General features: G+C 47.6%; 1 protein-coding gene across 5 annotated transcripts in view; it reads right to left on the reverse strand.

Moving 5' to 3' along the window:
* Positions 1-1,605: 1,605 nt before the first annotated feature.
* GFPT2 (glutamine--fructose-6-phosphate transaminase 2) overlaps positions 1,606-17,996 on the reverse strand; it is a 37,501-nt gene continuing 21,110 nt past the window's right edge. For 3 of the 5 annotated variants that reach the window (XM_012754597.2, XM_012754599.3, XM_075993735.1), the window contains 10 exons: positions 14,824-14,987; positions 13,357-13,452; positions 13,184-13,281; positions 12,758-12,878; positions 10,658-10,815; positions 10,255-10,369; positions 7,991-8,118; positions 5,991-6,158; positions 3,813-3,974; positions 1,606-2,504 (listed from right to left, as the gene is read on the reverse strand). In XM_012754597.2, the coding sequence (XP_012610051.2) occupies positions 2,460-2,504; positions 3,813-3,974; positions 5,991-6,158; positions 7,991-8,118; positions 10,255-10,369; positions 10,658-10,815; positions 12,758-12,878; positions 13,184-13,281; positions 13,357-13,452; positions 14,824-14,987 (1,255 nt within the window). In that variant the 3' untranslated portion in view covers positions 1,606-2,459. The remainder of the gene's footprint in view (positions 2,505-3,812; positions 3,975-5,990; positions 6,159-7,990; positions 8,119-10,254; positions 10,370-10,657; positions 10,816-12,757; positions 12,879-13,183; positions 13,282-13,356; positions 13,453-14,823; positions 14,988-17,996) is intronic. The other 2 variants (XR_001151587.2, XM_075993734.1) reach the window with 2 other exon arrangements.

Below are 17,996 nucleotides of genomic sequence, written 5' to 3' on the forward strand. Positions count from 1 at the left end.
TCCCTGCTGCAGCAATGCCACCCAGGAGGTAGACTGTCATCACCAGGACCCCACTTCCATCAAGCCACCTTTTTAACTGAGGACAGAATACCCAGGAGGGCTTGGCTCATCCTGACCACGTGCTGATGAGGGTCTCTCCCTTCCTGCTCTGCTGAGGACACGCACATCACCCACAGAAGTCTCTAGCTTTTCCCCAAGAGCTGGAGGGAGGCCATGTGAGCTTAGGAGCAGAAGATACAGGGCACCCCCGCCCTGACCGTATTGCTGCTGCATGTCCAGTACCTACCTGGCCCATACCTCAGCCCTGCCAGGCGCATGACTGTTTCCTGAGACTCCCTCGTGACCTTGCTCATAACCTTCCCAGAAGGGGCCTTGTCAACACCAAGAGAAGCAGAAGTCAGACCAGGACCTGGAGACTGACCCACTCACCTCTTCCCGGAGCCTTTGTCCAGCAGGCTCAGTGCCGCCCTCTCCTTATGGCTAGTGCGTGCTTGCCCTCTGCTTTCAAAACTAGGCAGCTGTTGCTTGGGGACAGACATGGGTAGAGCCACAAGGAATGGCAAAGGAATGAGCAGTACGAAGGTCAAGAATGTCACCTCTCTGGCATAAGGATAAGAAACACTTCCTGGGTCTTGTCCAGATAAAAAGGCTCTGGCTTGTTTGTAAACAGTCTCCTAATCTCAGATGTTGCACTGGTCATGGTTTGGTCAATAAGACAGACTAGTGTAGGTGTTCCCAGCAAGACTTGCCCCTCATTGATTTATGAGGAGGCCTGGAGGGTGGCAGTCAGGGACAGCTCTGGGGACTCCAGGTTCCTGCCAGTTCTCTAGGGTTGGCATTTTGGAGGAGCCACAGGAAACCTCTGTGGCCACCACTGCCAGGAGTGCTGAGGTGGGTGAGTTTTAGGGAGTACCATCACAGAATCCCTGTCTGCTGAAGCCATGTTTCCATCTGCCTCTGTCAGAGAGAAATAAACAATATGATTTCTGCCCCTCAACTATCTTCCAAATCTCCTGTGAGTGCCGCTCACTGGTGGAATTTAACCTGGAAATGTAGTTCCCAGGTTTCCAACTTCTGGGATACAGGGGAGAGCATAGAAGAGAACGGAAAAGTTGCAGAGTAGCCCACAGGTAATCTGGGACTGAGGCCCGATTAGTCGTCAAGAAGATGTCATTCAAGTTATGTGACAGCACTTACGTAGGGAGCCTAAATTCCAACCTCACAAACCTTCAGAACTCTGCCTTTCTATCTTTCTGCCTGATTGTATTAAAAATCAGTAACTATAACAGACTCATTGGGGAAAAAAAATACAAATTTGGAAGTTTCACCCCTCTACGTGGCCTCCAGGCTGTGGGCAACAATCTTAAGCAGCATCAAGTGGCCCAGTTGCCTCCAGGTTCTGTGGACCCTCAGCCAAGTCTCAGATCTGCATTTTGTTGTATCCTGTAGAATAGCCCTCATTTTTGTACTAGAAGCATGTGGGTCACAGGTGATGCCAGTGGTTACTAACAAAGAGCACTGCTCCCCCAGACACTACTGAGCTCCTGTTGAGTCCTCAAAATGCAAAGTACACGTAAAGAATGAGGTTAACAAAATCCAAACACATGAGAAAAAAATTGTACGTTCTTTATTGTCTTAAAATTGCATAGTACTTTGATTATGCATGCTTTTAAATAGAGAGCAAGGTAGCCCACTTGACTCTCTTGCATGGGACATTTCAAGCTGTCTTACTACGGGCAGGAATCAGGAATCAAAATGCTTTCTGGGCTTAGCAAGAACCATGATCATATTAAACAGAAGTTGGAGAGTTGGGGATCTGGGCTATAGATGAGAAAATGTTGAAGGAAGCTGAGATTTGAACTGGACTTACAGGCGGCATGGGCAGATGGGTGGAGGGGCTTCCTGATGTCAGGGAATGGGATTCAGGAGCAGCCTAAGAGGAGGAAAGGAGCAGGAGTCCAGAGGGTCAATGCCTTGTGCTCAAATCTGAGATGAATGCCGCCTGCCAGGAACGAGCGTGGAGATGGCACACTGGGTAGCTGGAATGTGTAGTCTGGGCATTACCACAGCTACAGAAAGCCACATAGAAAAATAACTTAAAGCTATACAACCATCATTATAAATACTTTGTCTTTTAAAACTAACTAGTGTTGGTTTAAAAAGGTTCACAGTTACTCTAAAGAGAGCTGCATCTCTATTGCACAGTAGTGGAAAAGTTCGCTCTGATCCCCATGTGTAAACAATGATTCCCTTCTCCTCTGGCAACTTCAGGACACAGAGAAGCAATATTTGCTGTAAGCAAAAGCACTTGGGTATAAGGCACGTCGAAGCTGTCAAGCTCTATGGAGAACACACAAAACACGTGGGATGCTCACTTTCTCTTCCCACGTGGTATCCCTGCTGTTGGGATAGGTCTGGAATCAGGCTGAAGGTGGTGATGGTCTATCATGGTCTCTTTCTCATTCCACGGTTACAGACTTGGCTAGATTTCTGGGGAAGTCAACCTGAAATGAAAGAGAGTGCATGCTTAGGACCCCACAGAACTCAGCAACCTGCTCTATCTTAAAGACTGTCATCAGAGTGCTTGAAAACAAGGAGACAGATGTCCCTGGTCACCTCCAACCATGGGCTACCCAGAGACCTGCACCTTAGAAGCAGAGTCCTTATTCCAGAAGCTTCATTTAACTGTATAATGTTTGATTCATTCAATAAACATTTATGTGCACCTGATATATATCATGCTGTGTTAACACCATTAAAAGAATATGATCCCTGCTTTTATTTATTTATTTATTTATTTATTTATTTTTTTTCCTTACTCAATGCAGAGTGATGATCCCTGCTTTTAAACAAGTAGCTCAATTTGTACTGTTAAAAATTTACTTTTCTTAGAAAGATACACACAAATCCCATGTGACTTGTTAGTTTAGGGTAGGGGGTGGGAAGGAAATGTGATTGGGAATGGTTTAGAAAGTGGGCTTCAACTTTATCTGTAATGTCTTAATATGTTAAAAAGAGATGAAACAAATACAACAAAATGTTAGCAAATGTTCATTCTGGATGGTATGTACACATTCAGGTGTTTATTATATTATTCTTTATATTGTCATGTATTTTTAAAAGCTTCTCAAAATAAAATTGTAATAAAACTTCTATTTCTTTGCACAACAAATTGTGTGTTCTTAGACACTTGCTGGTGAGATCATAAATTGGTTCTTCTCTAAAATATAATTTGGCAATATATGTTAGGAATCCAAAATGTTAAATCATTTGCTAGACTCAGGACAAATTTTAAATGTGGGACAAAGTTATATGTACAAAGATGTTCACTGCTGTGTTATTTGTGAAGACAAAAAAATAAGGAGCAGTTTAAATAACAGACTAATTGTTAAGGAAGTCATGTCATAAGACTGATGAATATCATGCAATGATTAGATATTTCCTATAACAACAGCATAAAGATGTAAGACAATACCTGCAATATATTAAAAGGTAGATGCAAAATTTAATCCTTGATATAATATTGAAAATGTTAAAAAATACATGCACAGGAAAAAAACTGGAATAAAATATTAAATTTGCTAATTGCTTCTGGGTAATGAGGTTATGGTTTAATGACACAGTTTTTCTTTATATATTTTGCAGTTTCAAGCTTGTTTTCGGGGGGTGTATAAGCTGCTTTAAAAAGAAAGTTTCTTTAAATGAAATTATTTCTCTTATGACCATTTACTCCAAATAAGTATGCCGGAGAACACGAAGGAACAGTGGGGCTGTGTCCCCTTTGCCGTGCTAGGTGCCATTCTTACACGTACATCACATCCCCGGAGAGCGGCCAGGTGGAAGGAGAGAAGCTGCAGGGGGATCACGCTCAGGACACCCTGGAGGCAGTCCACAGTGCGGGGCAACGGGATTGCTCTGTATGCAGACTTGGGACTCTCCGTGTCGTCCTGGGAGCACAGTATGATTGGGCGACCCTGGAGCAGACAGACATGACTATAGAGTAGGCCGTCTCAGACAACAGCAATCCCCCAGACGTGGCAGAGCGTCTGGAACCAACATCACTTCTATGGCAACAGTCATCTTTTGCTTTTGCTGGAATTACCGGTGAGGTGATTAGTAGGGGACACAGCATTTGGTGCTTTTGGGTTGTGTTTCTTCCCCTGCTAAGGGGATTGCCATCCTGCTGTGTCATCCACCACCCATTTGCTGGGTGGCTTCCGTGGGCCTTCGGAAAGGCAGCAGGGACATGCATGCTCCTGACTCTAATGGGGCTCATCATCTAGCGATGGGAACAAAAACCTAAACAGGCCGGGCGCTGTGGCTCACGCCTGTAATCCTAGCTCTTGGGAGGCCGAGGCGGGCGGATTGCTTAAGGTCAGGAGTTCGAAGCCAGCCTGAGCAAGAGCGAGACCCCGTCTCTACTATAAATAGAAAGGAATTAATTGGCCAACTGATATATATATAAAAAAATTAGCCGGGCATGGTGGCGCATGCCTGTAGTCCCAGCTACCCGGGAGGCTGAGGCAGAAGGATCACTCGAGCCCAGGAGTTTGAGGTTGCTGTGAGCTAGGCTGACGCCATGGCACTCACTCTAGCCTGGGCAACAAAGTGAGACTCTGTCTCAAAAAAAAAAAAAAAAAAAAACAACCTAAACAAGCAAACCAATAAATACAGATGAATTTCAGAGAAATGCCACAAAGGCAACAAGGTAATGTGACTGGGAGACATGGGAGAGGTCTGGGACGGCCTCTCAAAAAAGGAGACATTTGGATTGAGACCTGAGTGGTGAGGGCAACCTCTGCAGATCTGTGGGAAGAGCACTCCAGGCAGAGGAGCAGCCAGTGCTTAGAGGCAGGAATGAGTTGGGCGTGTGGGAAACAAGGAAGAAAGTTGGAGATCCCGGAACTCAGAGAGACGGGAGGAAGGGGTCAGGTATTACAGGGTTGGTGGTCGCTGTGTTTGATGGGAAGCCACGGGAGGGTTTCAAGCAGGAAAATGATGCGATTGTGCTTTATGCCATCTCTCTGCCCACTGTGCTGAGCCAGGTGTGGCAGCAGCTAGATGGAGCCCTTGTTGATTTCACCTCCCTGTAACTGCATGAGACGCCGGATGGATCTGGGGGTCCTGCCCTCTCCTTCAGGGCAGCTGGCATTGTACAAAAATTTGGCTGGGCTTTGTCCCTGGTTCCTGGGAGGGAGCCTCTAAACCTTGGCTTTTCCAGATGATAGAAGCGTCCTTTGTTATTCATGGTGGGGGGGGCCCTGGACTTCACCTTAATCAGGTGACTCATCATGGCTTTGGGATTGGGGCTAACTGTGCCAGAGAGACCAACCACATGGTTAGAGGGTTGGGGCTCTGAGCCACCTGCTGTCAGCCTGACCTCCCAACCTCCCAGGGTGGAGGAGGGGCTAGAGACTGACTTCAGTCACATGGCCAGTGATCTAATCAGTCATCCCTACTTAACAAGACCCTAATAACAACTCTGGACACTGAAGCCAGCAGCTCAGGCGAGCCTTCTGGTAATGCACACTGATGTGCTGGGAAGTGGCACTTCCTGAGGACACAGGCGCCTCACATCTGGGGCCCTCACACTGTCAGTCTTTCCTTTGAGGCTGGTCATGATTTGCATCTTTTATAATAAAACTGTAGTAGTAAGTATAGCATTTTCTGAGTTCTGAGTCATTCTAGAGAATGACTGAGCCTGAGGGGAGAGCTGGAACTCTGGAATTTGTAGCTGGCTGGTAAGAAGTGAGGGCAGTCTTGTGGAGGGCTGAACCTGACCCTGTGGGAACCAAGCTGACTCCATGCAGTGGGGATGCGCTGCCCATGCCCTCAGGCAGGAGACCCTCCTCTGCCTCCAGGCCAGCAGGCTGAGTCACTGTGGCCATGGGCTGCAGGCCGACCAGTTCCTTCCCAAAGGTGTGCACTACTCACAAGGGAGGCCAGGAGAATGGGAGGGAGGTGGCCCTAGCCCAGCAAAGGGCCCTCACCTGGCGGGCCGTGACCTGCTGCAAGGCGTTCTGGCATTTGGCAAAGCAAGGGTCCTTCATGATGACCATGATGACAGGCATCTGCTTGTCGATCAGTGCCAGAGGCCCATGCTTCAGCTCCCCAGCGAGGATGCCTTCTGAGTGCATGTAGGTGATCTCTTTAATTTTCTGGAGAAACAGGAAGTGGGATGAGAAGTACACTAGGCAGACAGGGGGCTGGAGCTGATCAGCCAGAGAGAATGAAGGGCAGCAGGGGAGGTGTGACCCTGGAAGGCAGAGAGCTGAGGGTGGCAAGGCAGACCATGCATGCCACAGCGTGGTTGACAGCACTGAGATGCCTGGCAAGGGCTAGGGCAGCGGTCTGGCTGCTGCCCTGGGCATGCACAAACCCCAGCACACAGCCTGTGTCCCCAGATCGGCCACCCCTCTGGATGGCCAAGTCGGAGTGAGCCTATATGGCCCTCTTCACCTCTGCAGCCAGCACAGCACAGGGCCTCTACCACTAGCATGTGTCATGATGGCATTGTATTCTGCTTAGACATGCCTTCACTCAGTTATGTGACTAAGCGTTCCCCTAATTTCAGATCACTAATAACTTCTAAAGGGTTGCTCAAACTGACCTATGGAGCAAAGTTGCACACACTGGGGTATTAACTGAATTTTTCCCTATGTTTAGGCAGATCTATTTCTATTCAGTCTACACCATTGAAATGGTGTGAGTGTCGAAGAAAACATCTCTCAACTCCCCTAAGACTATTTATTTGGTCAGGGAAATGCTGTAAGGAGTGTGGCTCCATGTTGAAGGCTGCAGACCACTGGGGCGCTGGTCTCCAGGTGACCACAGAGGAGCCACCAACTCATGCCAGCAGTAGCCTAAATGCTTCTTTCTTCTCCTACAGACTCAGTTGGAGGCACTGTTGAATATGCGTCTTTTGCCAGCACACTCAGCCACTGCAGCTGGCCTCCCCATCCAAGTGGCTGACCTGTCTAGGGGCTGACAGTGCACTGCCCAGGCCTTGCTTCTCCTCATCCCTGCGGAGGAGGGTGCCAGCCCTGCCTTCCTCAGAGTCTCCATGGACTGGGTGTGGGTGCTGGAGCTCACTGAGGCCAGGCTTGCACTCTTGACTGAGATAGCTTGAAATAAGCTCTGGGTGTTTCTTGTGAACCACTAGCAACTGGTATCATCTTTCAAATGGGGTTGGTGGGGAGGGAACAGATACTTCCATGGGGAGAGGATGGAGCAAAGCTGGGCAATGGGTAATACCCTGGTCTGCTGCTCGATGCTACCTTGCCTGGAACACTGTCTTCCTGCTCCCTGGGCAGAGTGTTTGACACATAAACTGTGAGCTGACAGTGACCCTGCATTGCTATGTGCCCATCCTCTTAGCAGCCTTGTGGCCCTGGCACCTTGCCCCTGCTCCATCAGCTTTCTCTTAGCAGGCCTGGATCTTTCTTGCAGCAGGGGCAAACAGCCCATCACCAATTTTTAAGAACTGCTGGGCCTTCAAAGCTCATTCCTGCAGGATCTCAAACTCCTCAAGGAAATTCTGAAGAGACTTCCACCCTGCATTTCTGGTCTGCCAAGATTCTCCCACACTTGTGGTAGTGGACAGAACAAAGGCCACATGGATCTGGGTTCCATTCTGTTCCTCTCTGTAACTTGAGCGACATACTTCACCTGGAGGCTTAGTTTCCTGCTGGGTGAAATATATGCAGTAATTGGCAGCCTCTCAGAGATGTTCTTGAAGCATGTGTGAGCTGCTCCAAGCAGCCTGGCACTGGCCAGACACCTTGAGGAGCTCACCCAAGGATGCTCTCCCCTTTCTCTCCAGTAGACTGGGAGCCACCTGCCTCACCCATTTCTCTGTCCCCAGGGCTAGAAACTTGGTTAGGCTTACGGGGTGGCCAAGGAGCCCTCGTTCCCACTGTGCCTGCCTTCATGTTGCCCAAGGGTTTGCATGGTGGGCCCGGGGAGGTGGGGGCTGGGTAGGGGGGCTCACCAGGGCTCCTTCCAGGCACGTGGCGTAGTTGTAGCCCCGGCCCATCACCAGAAGCGACCTCTGTGTGTAGAGCTCCAGGGCCAGGTCATGGATCTGCTCGTCCAGAGACAACACCTCCTTGATCAGCTCTAAGCCGTGCACAGAGCAGAGGGAGAGAGCCAATCATTCCGATGTTAAAACAATATTCATGAAGAAAAATTATGGTGATTCACAGATGTGTGAATACTTTCTCAAGCACCACGAAGGCACGTAAGGAAGTATTATCTCTAGCTCCATTTTGCAGGCAAGGCAACTGAGGCTCAGAGGAGCAAAGCCACCAGCTGGCAAGACTCAGAGCTGACACCCCACATCAGCGCTCCCTTTCTCGGCCAAGTGCTGCATTTGTAGACAGAGCCAGCGTGGGAGGACTGGCAGTTCTCAAACTTGTTGGTCTCAGACTCCTCTATATTCTTAAAAATTATTGTGAAGCCCTAAGAGCCTTTGTTTTTGTGATTATATATATATATATCAATATTTGCCAGATTATAAATAACACTGAGAAATTTTATTATCAATTCATTTAGAAATAATAATATAACTATTACATTACTATTTAAAAAAATAGTGAGAAGAGTAGTATTGTTTTACATTTTTGCAAATCTTTTTAATGTCTGACTTTTTAATAAAAAATAGTTGATTCTCATATCTGTTTCTGCATTCAATCTGTTGTGACATGTTCTTTTAGTTGAAGTATAGGATTAAAATCCAGCCTCATAGAATTGTGAATATTGTTCTTTGATATTACAGTACACCTAACTTGAGAAACAATAGTTTCTTAAGAGGGTAGTTGCCAATGTGTAATCTGAAATCATATCAGTCATTTTCTACTTTGTTACATTAAAATTTACTAGTCTATTTTGTACTTTTAAATGGATCATTTACACATGCATAATTTTGTAACATCATGCATTGGCCACAAAGTTATGCAAATCTTCTTAAAATAGATACATTCCATCATAAAATATTTGTTTAAAATCACATTTTCTAAGTCACCAAGATCTCATCAGAGAAGTCTTTGAATGTTGGGACGTAATCAAGCTCATGGTGGCAGATACAAGTTTTACAAATTTCTAAGTTTCATTTGAAAGCTTGTAGTTTATCACTGGCAACAAATACTATCAGTTGTTTTTACTGATATGTCAAGATAACTTAATTTTTAGAAAATGTCTGCCAAATACCCAAATAAGCTTGCTATTCAAACAATCACAGGGGTGCTTTTCTTTGAAACAACCATCCTTCTTCAGGGTGAGCAGGAGTGCCCTGTGCATGCTTCCCATTTCATCGCAGAGCGTTAGAAGGACTGCAGTGTGCAGACCGACACCCGCGCCACCTCATCGAGGACGCCCTTCGGTGAAGCTGTGTGTGGTGAGGAGCACAGGACTACTAGGCCTCAAGTGTGCTAAGGCACCAGATGCAGCCTCCACAAGCAGAAAAAAGTCGCAATCATTATAAATGTGTTACTACGTAAATGGTTTTGACTGAAAGGGCCTGGTAGACCCCCAGGCCCTGTGGACCACATCTTGAGAACGGCTGGCTTAGACATCAGAATAGAGTCCTGTTTTGCATGGTTATGACCTAGCTTGAAGTAATAGTGCTTTTCTTGTCAATCAACTTTCAACACGTTGTCTTGGCCAGATTTCAGACCGTAGGCCTTGGTATTGACCAAGGTGGAGACCAGCCGGTAAACAGGTGACTTCAGATCACGAAGTATGTTATAAAGAAAACAAATGGGCTAATGTTTAAGCAAGTGCTGGGGCACAGGGTTGGGGACTCTTAGTCCCCCCTCCCCAGGTGGGGGACTCTTAGTTGGGGACTCTTAGATGATACTGGAGCTGAAGCTTGGGAGATGAGAAGCTGTCAGCTATACAAAAAGCTGGAGGAAAAGGGTATCAGCAGAGGAGAGAGCCAGAGCAAAGGCCCTGTGCCGGGACAAGCACTTGGCACCACTGAGGATCCGAAGGTCGAGGTAGCAGCCAGCCCAGGGAGTGGGAGGAAGCAGAGGAGGCAGAGGCAGTGGACTCAGCATACAGGGATCCAGGGCCTGGTGAGGAGTGTGGATTTTAACCTTGGCCCAGTGGGCGCTGCTGGAAGGGTTCAGTGGTGACCAGGAAGTTTTAGGAGGAGGGATTAATTAACAGCATCGAGTATAGGAGAGTCAAGGAAGAGAGTGGCCTGAAACAGTCCACTGGATTTGAAGCTATGGGAAATGGAGCTATGGAACATACCAGGTAAAGATCTCAGGCCGCGGATGATCTCTTGCCTCCTGTTTTGTAGTGAAATTCTATCTTCAGACATCATCAAACCAAACATTACCAGAGAGATGAACTGACTGGTATAAGCCTGTAGGCAAAAGCGGAGGTGGCCAGAGCTTTGAAACAAGCATCTCAAAGAGGCTCAAAGAGCTAAAGGCCAACATGGAAAGGATGGGAAGACAATGTAGGAACAAAATGAGACTATGAAGGAAGAGACGGAAATCCCTAAAACAAGGAAAGAAAGGCAGCATCACAGGTGTACCCGGCCACGACTGCCGACCACATCCACACCAGAGGGGGCGGATACCCAGGCACCCTGGGCCTCTGGCCCATCCGCCCAGGCTCTTCCCGAAGGAGAGCATGCTGTTCTTTCTACCTTGGTGCTGGCCACGCCGATCTCCGGCCCCGCGTTGATATGAACACCGCAGTCGGTCTCCCGGGAGATGGAGCTGCCCACAGTGTTAGTGACGCCCACAGTCAGGGCGCGGCGGTCCTTGCAGTATCGCAGAGCCAAGAGTGTGTCTGCAGTCTCCCCTGCCACACAGAGCCCTTTCAGCGCGCCCTCCAGCCTGAACCTGCCCCACCCCACCCCACTCCTTCACCCAGGCTCTTACATCAGTGCCCAAGGCATAGGCAGGGTGGGGTGTTCAGAAAGTAAAATGCACACTCAACAATTTTTTCTTTGATTGTTAGATTGAAGATGTTATTATTTATGTGACAAGCACTTTCTCATCCTCTCTTTCATTTAAATATCACAACAATCCTGTGGGGGTCACTGTCCCCACTCCCCACTTTCCTTTGGAGGATGAGGGGCTCAGAGACAGGAGGAAATCAGTGCCTCTATCAAAGCCACATGGGCAGCAGGTGGGCCTGGCTCCTGAGGATCCTCCGCCATTCTAAGCTGCCTTATTCAGCATGTGCAGAGATATGACAGATTTGACATTTAAAAAGCATGAATGCCCCCAAATGTTTAAAGAACTCAGACTAAATGTAATATGAGCCAGACCATAAAATCAAAACCGTTTGAATTCACATGAGTTGCTGGAGGCTGTTCTGTCTGCAAGGTCTCTGCTCCTGGCCATGCCTGTCCTGGCTTTTCTGCAGGGGAGGCTGGCACTGCCCTGTGCTGCCACATAGCCCAACTCTCTTCTTTCTCCTCTTCAGCCTGCTTAGTTCATGGCACTGGAGTGTCCCGTGGCATTTCCTCAGCACCAGCCGTTGGGGACAGGCGGAGGATGGGGGCAAGGGGGCTCTGTATTCAGCAGCCTCCCCCCACAAGTTTTGATAGTTTTTGTTCCCAATCTCATCACAGGGCTGAACCCTTCTGTGCCTATAGAGACTCGGGAGCTGCCACTGCATTATTTTTACATTAGATCCACCTCTGTTCTTTTGTTAATGGCTTCCACCAATTTATAAAATGTTTTTAAGCTCTGATGGGATAAAAAACCTAAAGGCAAATGTGGCAGTGCCCGGGTAACCAGACAGCCAGCCCGACACTGGGTATATCTGTGTTTGTTTTTCTTAGCTGGTCATCAAAATGGAAATGGTATTAAAAAATCCAACATGGAAGCAGTATTAAAAGCCCCAATAGATATTAGAGCATTACTTTCAATTTTTCACTTGTGGTAATGACATTGTGGTTATGTTTTTTCTTTTTATCATTTTAATCATACATCCTGACATATTTGTGGATGAAATAACCTGATGTCTGGGTCTGGGATTGGCTTCAAAATAACCCAGCACACAGAAAGGGTCAGTGTGAGTGTGGACGGCAATTATTGGCTATGTTGATAACTGCTGAGGCTGGGCAATTCGTTACACGAATATCTCTACTTTTATAAAAGTTTAGAATTCTCCATTATTAAAACATTTCAAAAATCCTTCTAGAGCTCCAGGGCACTGCAAGTGTATGGCCATGGATCACTTCCCTGGAGCGAGTATCCAAGCGTAGCATTAGGACGGCACAGAGGGGTGCCCATCTCAGCGACAGTTCGGCCCCAAACCAGAGCAGTATCTCCCTCACTCCTCCTGCTGGGGGGTGTGGGCACTGCACACCGAGGCCACACTGAGTCCCCTGTGTGACTCTCCACCTAGCAGAATTTTGAAGACTTTTTTCTCCATGAAGTTAAATCCAGTAAACATTTATAAGCATTTTGGTGAGTAGTCATTGAAGTCTTGAACTTGGACTTGCAGGAGGAGGGAGAAGCCGTGGGGCAGGGGAAAACCAATGGATCTGGATTCCCAGCCCAATTCCAGCATGGCCTTGGACATACCTTGCCCTTCCTGAACAACAGTGACAGTAACTTATGGCTTCAAGAGTTAAGTGACCAAATGCACAAAAGAGCGCGGGGCACAAGGTAGGCGCACAGAGGCCGTAACTGGAGGAAGGAGGGCTGGAGGTATCCTGTATGTCACAGAGAGGGGAGAGCCCAGAGCTGACCTAATGCTCACCTGGCCAGGCTGCCCTCTCCCTTACCTGATTGACTTATGAAAAAGCAAACGTCATCCCTGAACACAGGTGTGTTCCTGTCCAGAAAATCACTAGCAAGTTCAACCATCACAGGGAGCTCAGTCAGTTCCTCCAACACTTGCCGAGTCTGAAGCCAACAAGAACGGGGACTAAAGTCAGTCACAGGCTCCATAGGGACACAGGGCAGCTGGGCCTCCAGGGACAGTCTGTGACATGGACCTCACTAGTGCTGTCATGGTGATGAGGGGATTTCAGCCACTCACACTTTGCAGAAGAAAGGGCCATGCGCCGCTACTCATGCTGGCGCATGGAATTGGGTGCAAGGGCTTTGCAAATTCAGAAGGCCAAACGCATGATAGAATGTAAGGCCAGCAAGTCATCCTAGATAGCCAATTTCCCTTCACCATCAGGGGTCCAGTTTGTTGCACTTACAGCCACAGCAGCATGGTAGCTGGTCCCACAGCCAATCACGATGAGCCGCCGGCATCTTCGAATCTCCTTCAAGTGGTCCTTCAAGCCACCCAGGAGCACTGCGGGCACACGGCAAGGTGTTAGTGCTGGCTGCACAGTGCAGGCAGAGGCTCCCAGCTGAGTACAGGAATTACCTGTGTTGCTCTCAAAATTCACCCGACCTCTCATGGTATTGAAAACCGATTCTGGCTGTTCAAAAATCTCCTTCTGCATAAAAGCGCTGAAGTTACCTGTCAAATAAACATCAACAAGACTGGTCAGTTTCAATTTAGTTACATTTCCACTGCTTAACTTTTAATCAGGAGGAAAAGTGGTTATGGGACAGTGATAGTGACACCTATAAAGTCAACCCACTGCAGCGACAGTCCTGGTTGGAATGAGGACTATCTCTACTTTACATATTAGATCCTGAAGCTTGAGGAAGGGAGGGACTTGTTCGGGCCTCGTAAGTAAACAAACGGTGTGGCTGGTCCTGCTAGGTCAGGCTCCCCTCAGCAAGAGCAGAAGCAAAATGCTTTACTTCTAGAAAGCCACCCACTTAGGGAAGTACAAATTAAGCAAGACCAAAGAAAAAGACAATTTTCTTTTTAATAAATAATCTCCTACGTTCTGTAATACAAACCAAAACCAAAATCTTCCTAGCAACACATGCACTTCCAGGCTCTGATTTGAATGGGATTGGACGGTATCAAATGGATGACCCGGCTATAGGATGTTCAAGCCCCTGACACAGGTGTTGCATTGATGCTTTGGTGGCGTCCGCAGACTTGGTGAGCAAGGGTCTCTAGGATACATGCACTCACGTTGCCAAACATTACCCAGTGTTCCCTGCCTGCTGCCTACGACATAGCACTTGTACAAATAGCAAATAAAGCAAGTGAGGAGCAGGGGCAGAGAGGGGTCATGGCAGACACAGGATTAGAGGACTCCGAGGGCGTCATGTTCCAGGGCAGCTTGAGACGACCGACAGGAGCCAGGCCTGTGAGAAGAACAGTGAGTGCAGGGACCCCAGGGGGGCGAGGGACTGAGGCAGCTAGGCCAGGGCTGGTGGGGCAGAGCACAAAGGGTCAAGTGTGGTGGGGCCAGGGTTTAGCTCAGGTGAGACGGAGGGTATCGTGGGCAGTGGCAGAGGGTTTGGATTTTATTCTAAGAATGGTGGGAAGCCATCAGAAGGCTTTAAGCAGCGGGAGCATCACAGGGTCTAAGTCATGTTCTGAACAGTTTGCTCAGGCTGCCCTGTGGGGTAGTGGTTGTACGGGGATAGAAGTGGGTGCAGAGATGGGCTCTCCTTATGGAAAGAAAGTGCTCCATAGCCCAAAGAAGCAGTGATGCCTGGGGGTGGGAAAGTGTCCCAGGGAGTCAGTGCAGGAAGGCAGCTGATGCGCTGCAGTCAGCTCAAGCAGACAGGAGCCCCTTGGAGGCACTGGGCCAGCCTCCCCACACCCTCTCAGCTGTGTGAGCCATAGGCCACCTGCAGCCCGCCCTGGTGGCCATGAAGGGCAGGAGGGCTGTGGCCCCACCCAGGGCAGGGCAGTGTCAGGAGCTCCACTATAGGCCCTGGCCCCAAGGCTGGTGCACACGGCCTCTCGGAGGGCACCTGCCTTTCATGATCTGCTGCAATTCCATCTGCAAGGTCTGGATGGCTCGCGATGGGTCGTCACTAGCCGAGCGCTTGATCCGGTGAATTGAGAGTTTCCCCTCAGCCACTGCAGCAATGTCATCGTCCTCCAGGAAGATGACCCTGTTGGTGTGCTCTATGACAGCGCTGGAACAGGAAACACAGGCATCGTCCTCAGCACCCTGCCCTTAGCAGTGACAAGGCAGTAGTTGCTAGCTGTTTCCCAAGCATGGGGTCCACATCGGTGGTGTTTTGGGGGGACAGAGACATACCACACTAAAAACATCAATTCCCAGGTGAATCATCCCCTTTCTTCAGCCTCCCCCAAGAATTATTCTGAAGCTAGTCCTGATGTTATATTGTTTCTTCCGTAAGCACTTTAGCTTATATCTCTAAAAGATAAGGACTATTGTTTAACCTACTAAATGCCATTGTCATATCTAAAGTTAACAGTGCTTCCTTCACGTCATCAAATATTCAGTATGTTCATATTTCCCCAACAATCTCATGGATGTCTTCTGTCAGTTGGTGACTTCAAGTCAGGATCCGGCAGCATCACCTTTGGAGGATGCTTGGGAAGCGACACATCGCTCTGGATCACACAGGGGAGGGGAGCATGCGTCTCGCCTTTCCAACAACCTGTCTTTCGGAACCACAACTTACAAAGCCAAGTTTCTCTTTATGGAAGTAATACAGCTAGCAATGAAGAAACAACAGAATTAGAGTAATCGATTTATGAACTCCTAATTATTAATAACTCTAATCAAGGACCATCAATGGCTGTTGAAACCAAGAGGTAAAAAGCGGAGAGCAGCTTTTACTGGACGGATAAGGCTGGCAACACTAGAACCCCTCATGGATTTTAGCACAAAAAGAGAGAAAAATGAGACAATATGTGCCTCTTGGTGGAAGGACACTGTCACCTGTGCAGCTTTGCCAAAGCAATCACATCTGAATGAGATCAAATCTCTAGACACTTGTAAACTCCAGTTTACAGGAAATATAGTAGACAGAGGAACATGGCAAACCACGCCTCGGGGATGCACTCAGCCAAATCCAAAGAGTGGGAAACTCAGGACAAGAGACTTAGTTTCTCACACACACATGTGTGCGCGCGCACACATGGGCCCTGAAAGCAACAACCTGCAGAGTATGACCACCAATGAAACATAGGGCCGTTGTGTCTATTTTCATAACTTTCTATGTATGGAAAGGGATGATGATTTTTTTCCCCTTGAGATCACAGTATGAAGTGTCTTTTAAAAATAAGTTTAAGTTAGAAAAGTTGGTAAGTGAAAAAGGAAGCTCTGTAATTAATAGCATAGGTGGTGTATAGATATGGTAGAAACCATGCAGGCAGGGCTTGAAGGACCACTGGGAAAAACTTCATTCTAGAAAGTGCCATACCCACAAGTGTCTCTGCAGGCAAATGAACAAACTCCTGGTACAAAGTTAAGGAGAGAAATTATTAAGCTCAATGGCTCTACAAGAGGTATATTCAGTAGGATTCCAGGGAAGAAAGAGAAAGGATGGAAAGCCAATGCTCGGGGAAAAAATATTTTAAGCAATACTCACCTACTGTATAAAAAGGAGAAATAGAGTCATAGGAGAAGGAAGTATAATAAAAATGGCCCTACCCTGTCTCCAAGATATAAACACTGCTTACATTATAGCATTGCCCTCCCCAAAATGCTAGATGCATGTGTGTTTATATTGATGTGTGCATGTGTACATGTATGTTTAAATATAATTATTACCTTAATTGACAAAACGGATAGTAATGGCTAGTAATCTAGTCATCAAGGTCACTGGTGCGAGAGTGAGACCTGAGGTGGGTGCTGCGACTGTCTCTTACTGGTCCTGTGCCCCAGGCAACATGGGTGACCCCTGTGACCCCTGGCTCTGGCTCCCCCTTTGCGAACAGGAGAGGGAGCTGTCCCTCCTCCAGAGATTTGCTGTGACTATTAACCAGGAAGGCCCAGGAGTGGCCCTGGGCACAGTGGGCTACAGCTGTCTGAGAGCTCTGCAGTGTGTGTTCATATCTACGGGACCGCCTTGTCACTGTTCTTCAGGATGTGTTGGCTTTCTTCTCTACACACGGTACCTGACAGAATCACTTTTTTAAGTCCCCAAAACCTAAACAAACAGAAGAATCTTGAGGATTTTAATTACAGCATTGAATTCACTGATTAATTTAGGGGAGAATCAACATTTTTTTTTGAGACAGAGTCTCACTTTGTTGCCCAGGCTAGAGTGAGTCCTGTGGTGTCAGCCTAGCTCACAACAACCTCAATCTCCTGGGCTCAAGCAATCCTCCTGCCTCAGCCTCCTGAGTAGCTGGGACTACAGGCATGCGCCACCATGCCTGGCTAAGTTTTTCTATATATATTAGTTGGCCAATTAATTTCTTTCTATTTATAGTAGAGATAGGGTCTCACTCTTGCTCAGTCTGGTTTCGAACTCTTGACCTCCAGCAATCTGCCCGCCTCGGCCTCCCAGAGTGCTAGGATTACAGGCATGAGCCACCGAGCCTGGCCAACATTTTTAAAAAAAAATAATTTTTAGGCCGGATGTGGTGGCTCACATCTGTGATCCTAGCTCTCTGGGAGGCCGAAGCGGGAGGATTGCTTGAGGTCAAGAGTTCGAAACCAGCCTGAGCAAGAGCGAGACCCCCTCCCCCATCCTGTCTCTACTAAAAATAGAAAGAAATCAATCGGCCAACTAAAAATATATAGAAAAACTTAGCCGGGCATGGTGGCACATGCCTGTATTCCCAGCTACTCAGGAGGCTGAGGCAGGAGGATTGCTTGAGCCCAGTTTGAGGTTGCTGTGAGCTGGGCTGATGCCACGGCACTCTAGCCCGGGCAACAAGTGAGACTCTGTCTCAAAAAAAAATAATAATAATTCTTAATTATTAAATTAATTTAAAATTTTAAGTCCATTAATTTTTTTAAATATCCACTTTGAGAAGCTGAGGATCGCTAGAGCCCAGGAGCTCGAGGCCAGCCTCGGCAACACTGTGAGACCCTGTCTCTATAAAAGAAAAGATAAAAAGGAAAATAATAATATTCAGCTTTTTACTGAGGAATGTGGAATCTCCTCCTTCATTCAAATCTCATTGTTTTTCATGGTAAACTTCTGTCGTTTTTTTCTAAA

The sequence above is a fragment of the Microcebus murinus genome, chromosome 17 (genome assembly GCF_040939455.1).
Source record: "Microcebus murinus isolate Inina chromosome 17, M.murinus_Inina_mat1.0, whole genome shotgun sequence".
Lineage (NCBI taxonomy): Eukaryota > Metazoa > Chordata > Mammalia > Primates > Cheirogaleidae > Microcebus > Microcebus murinus.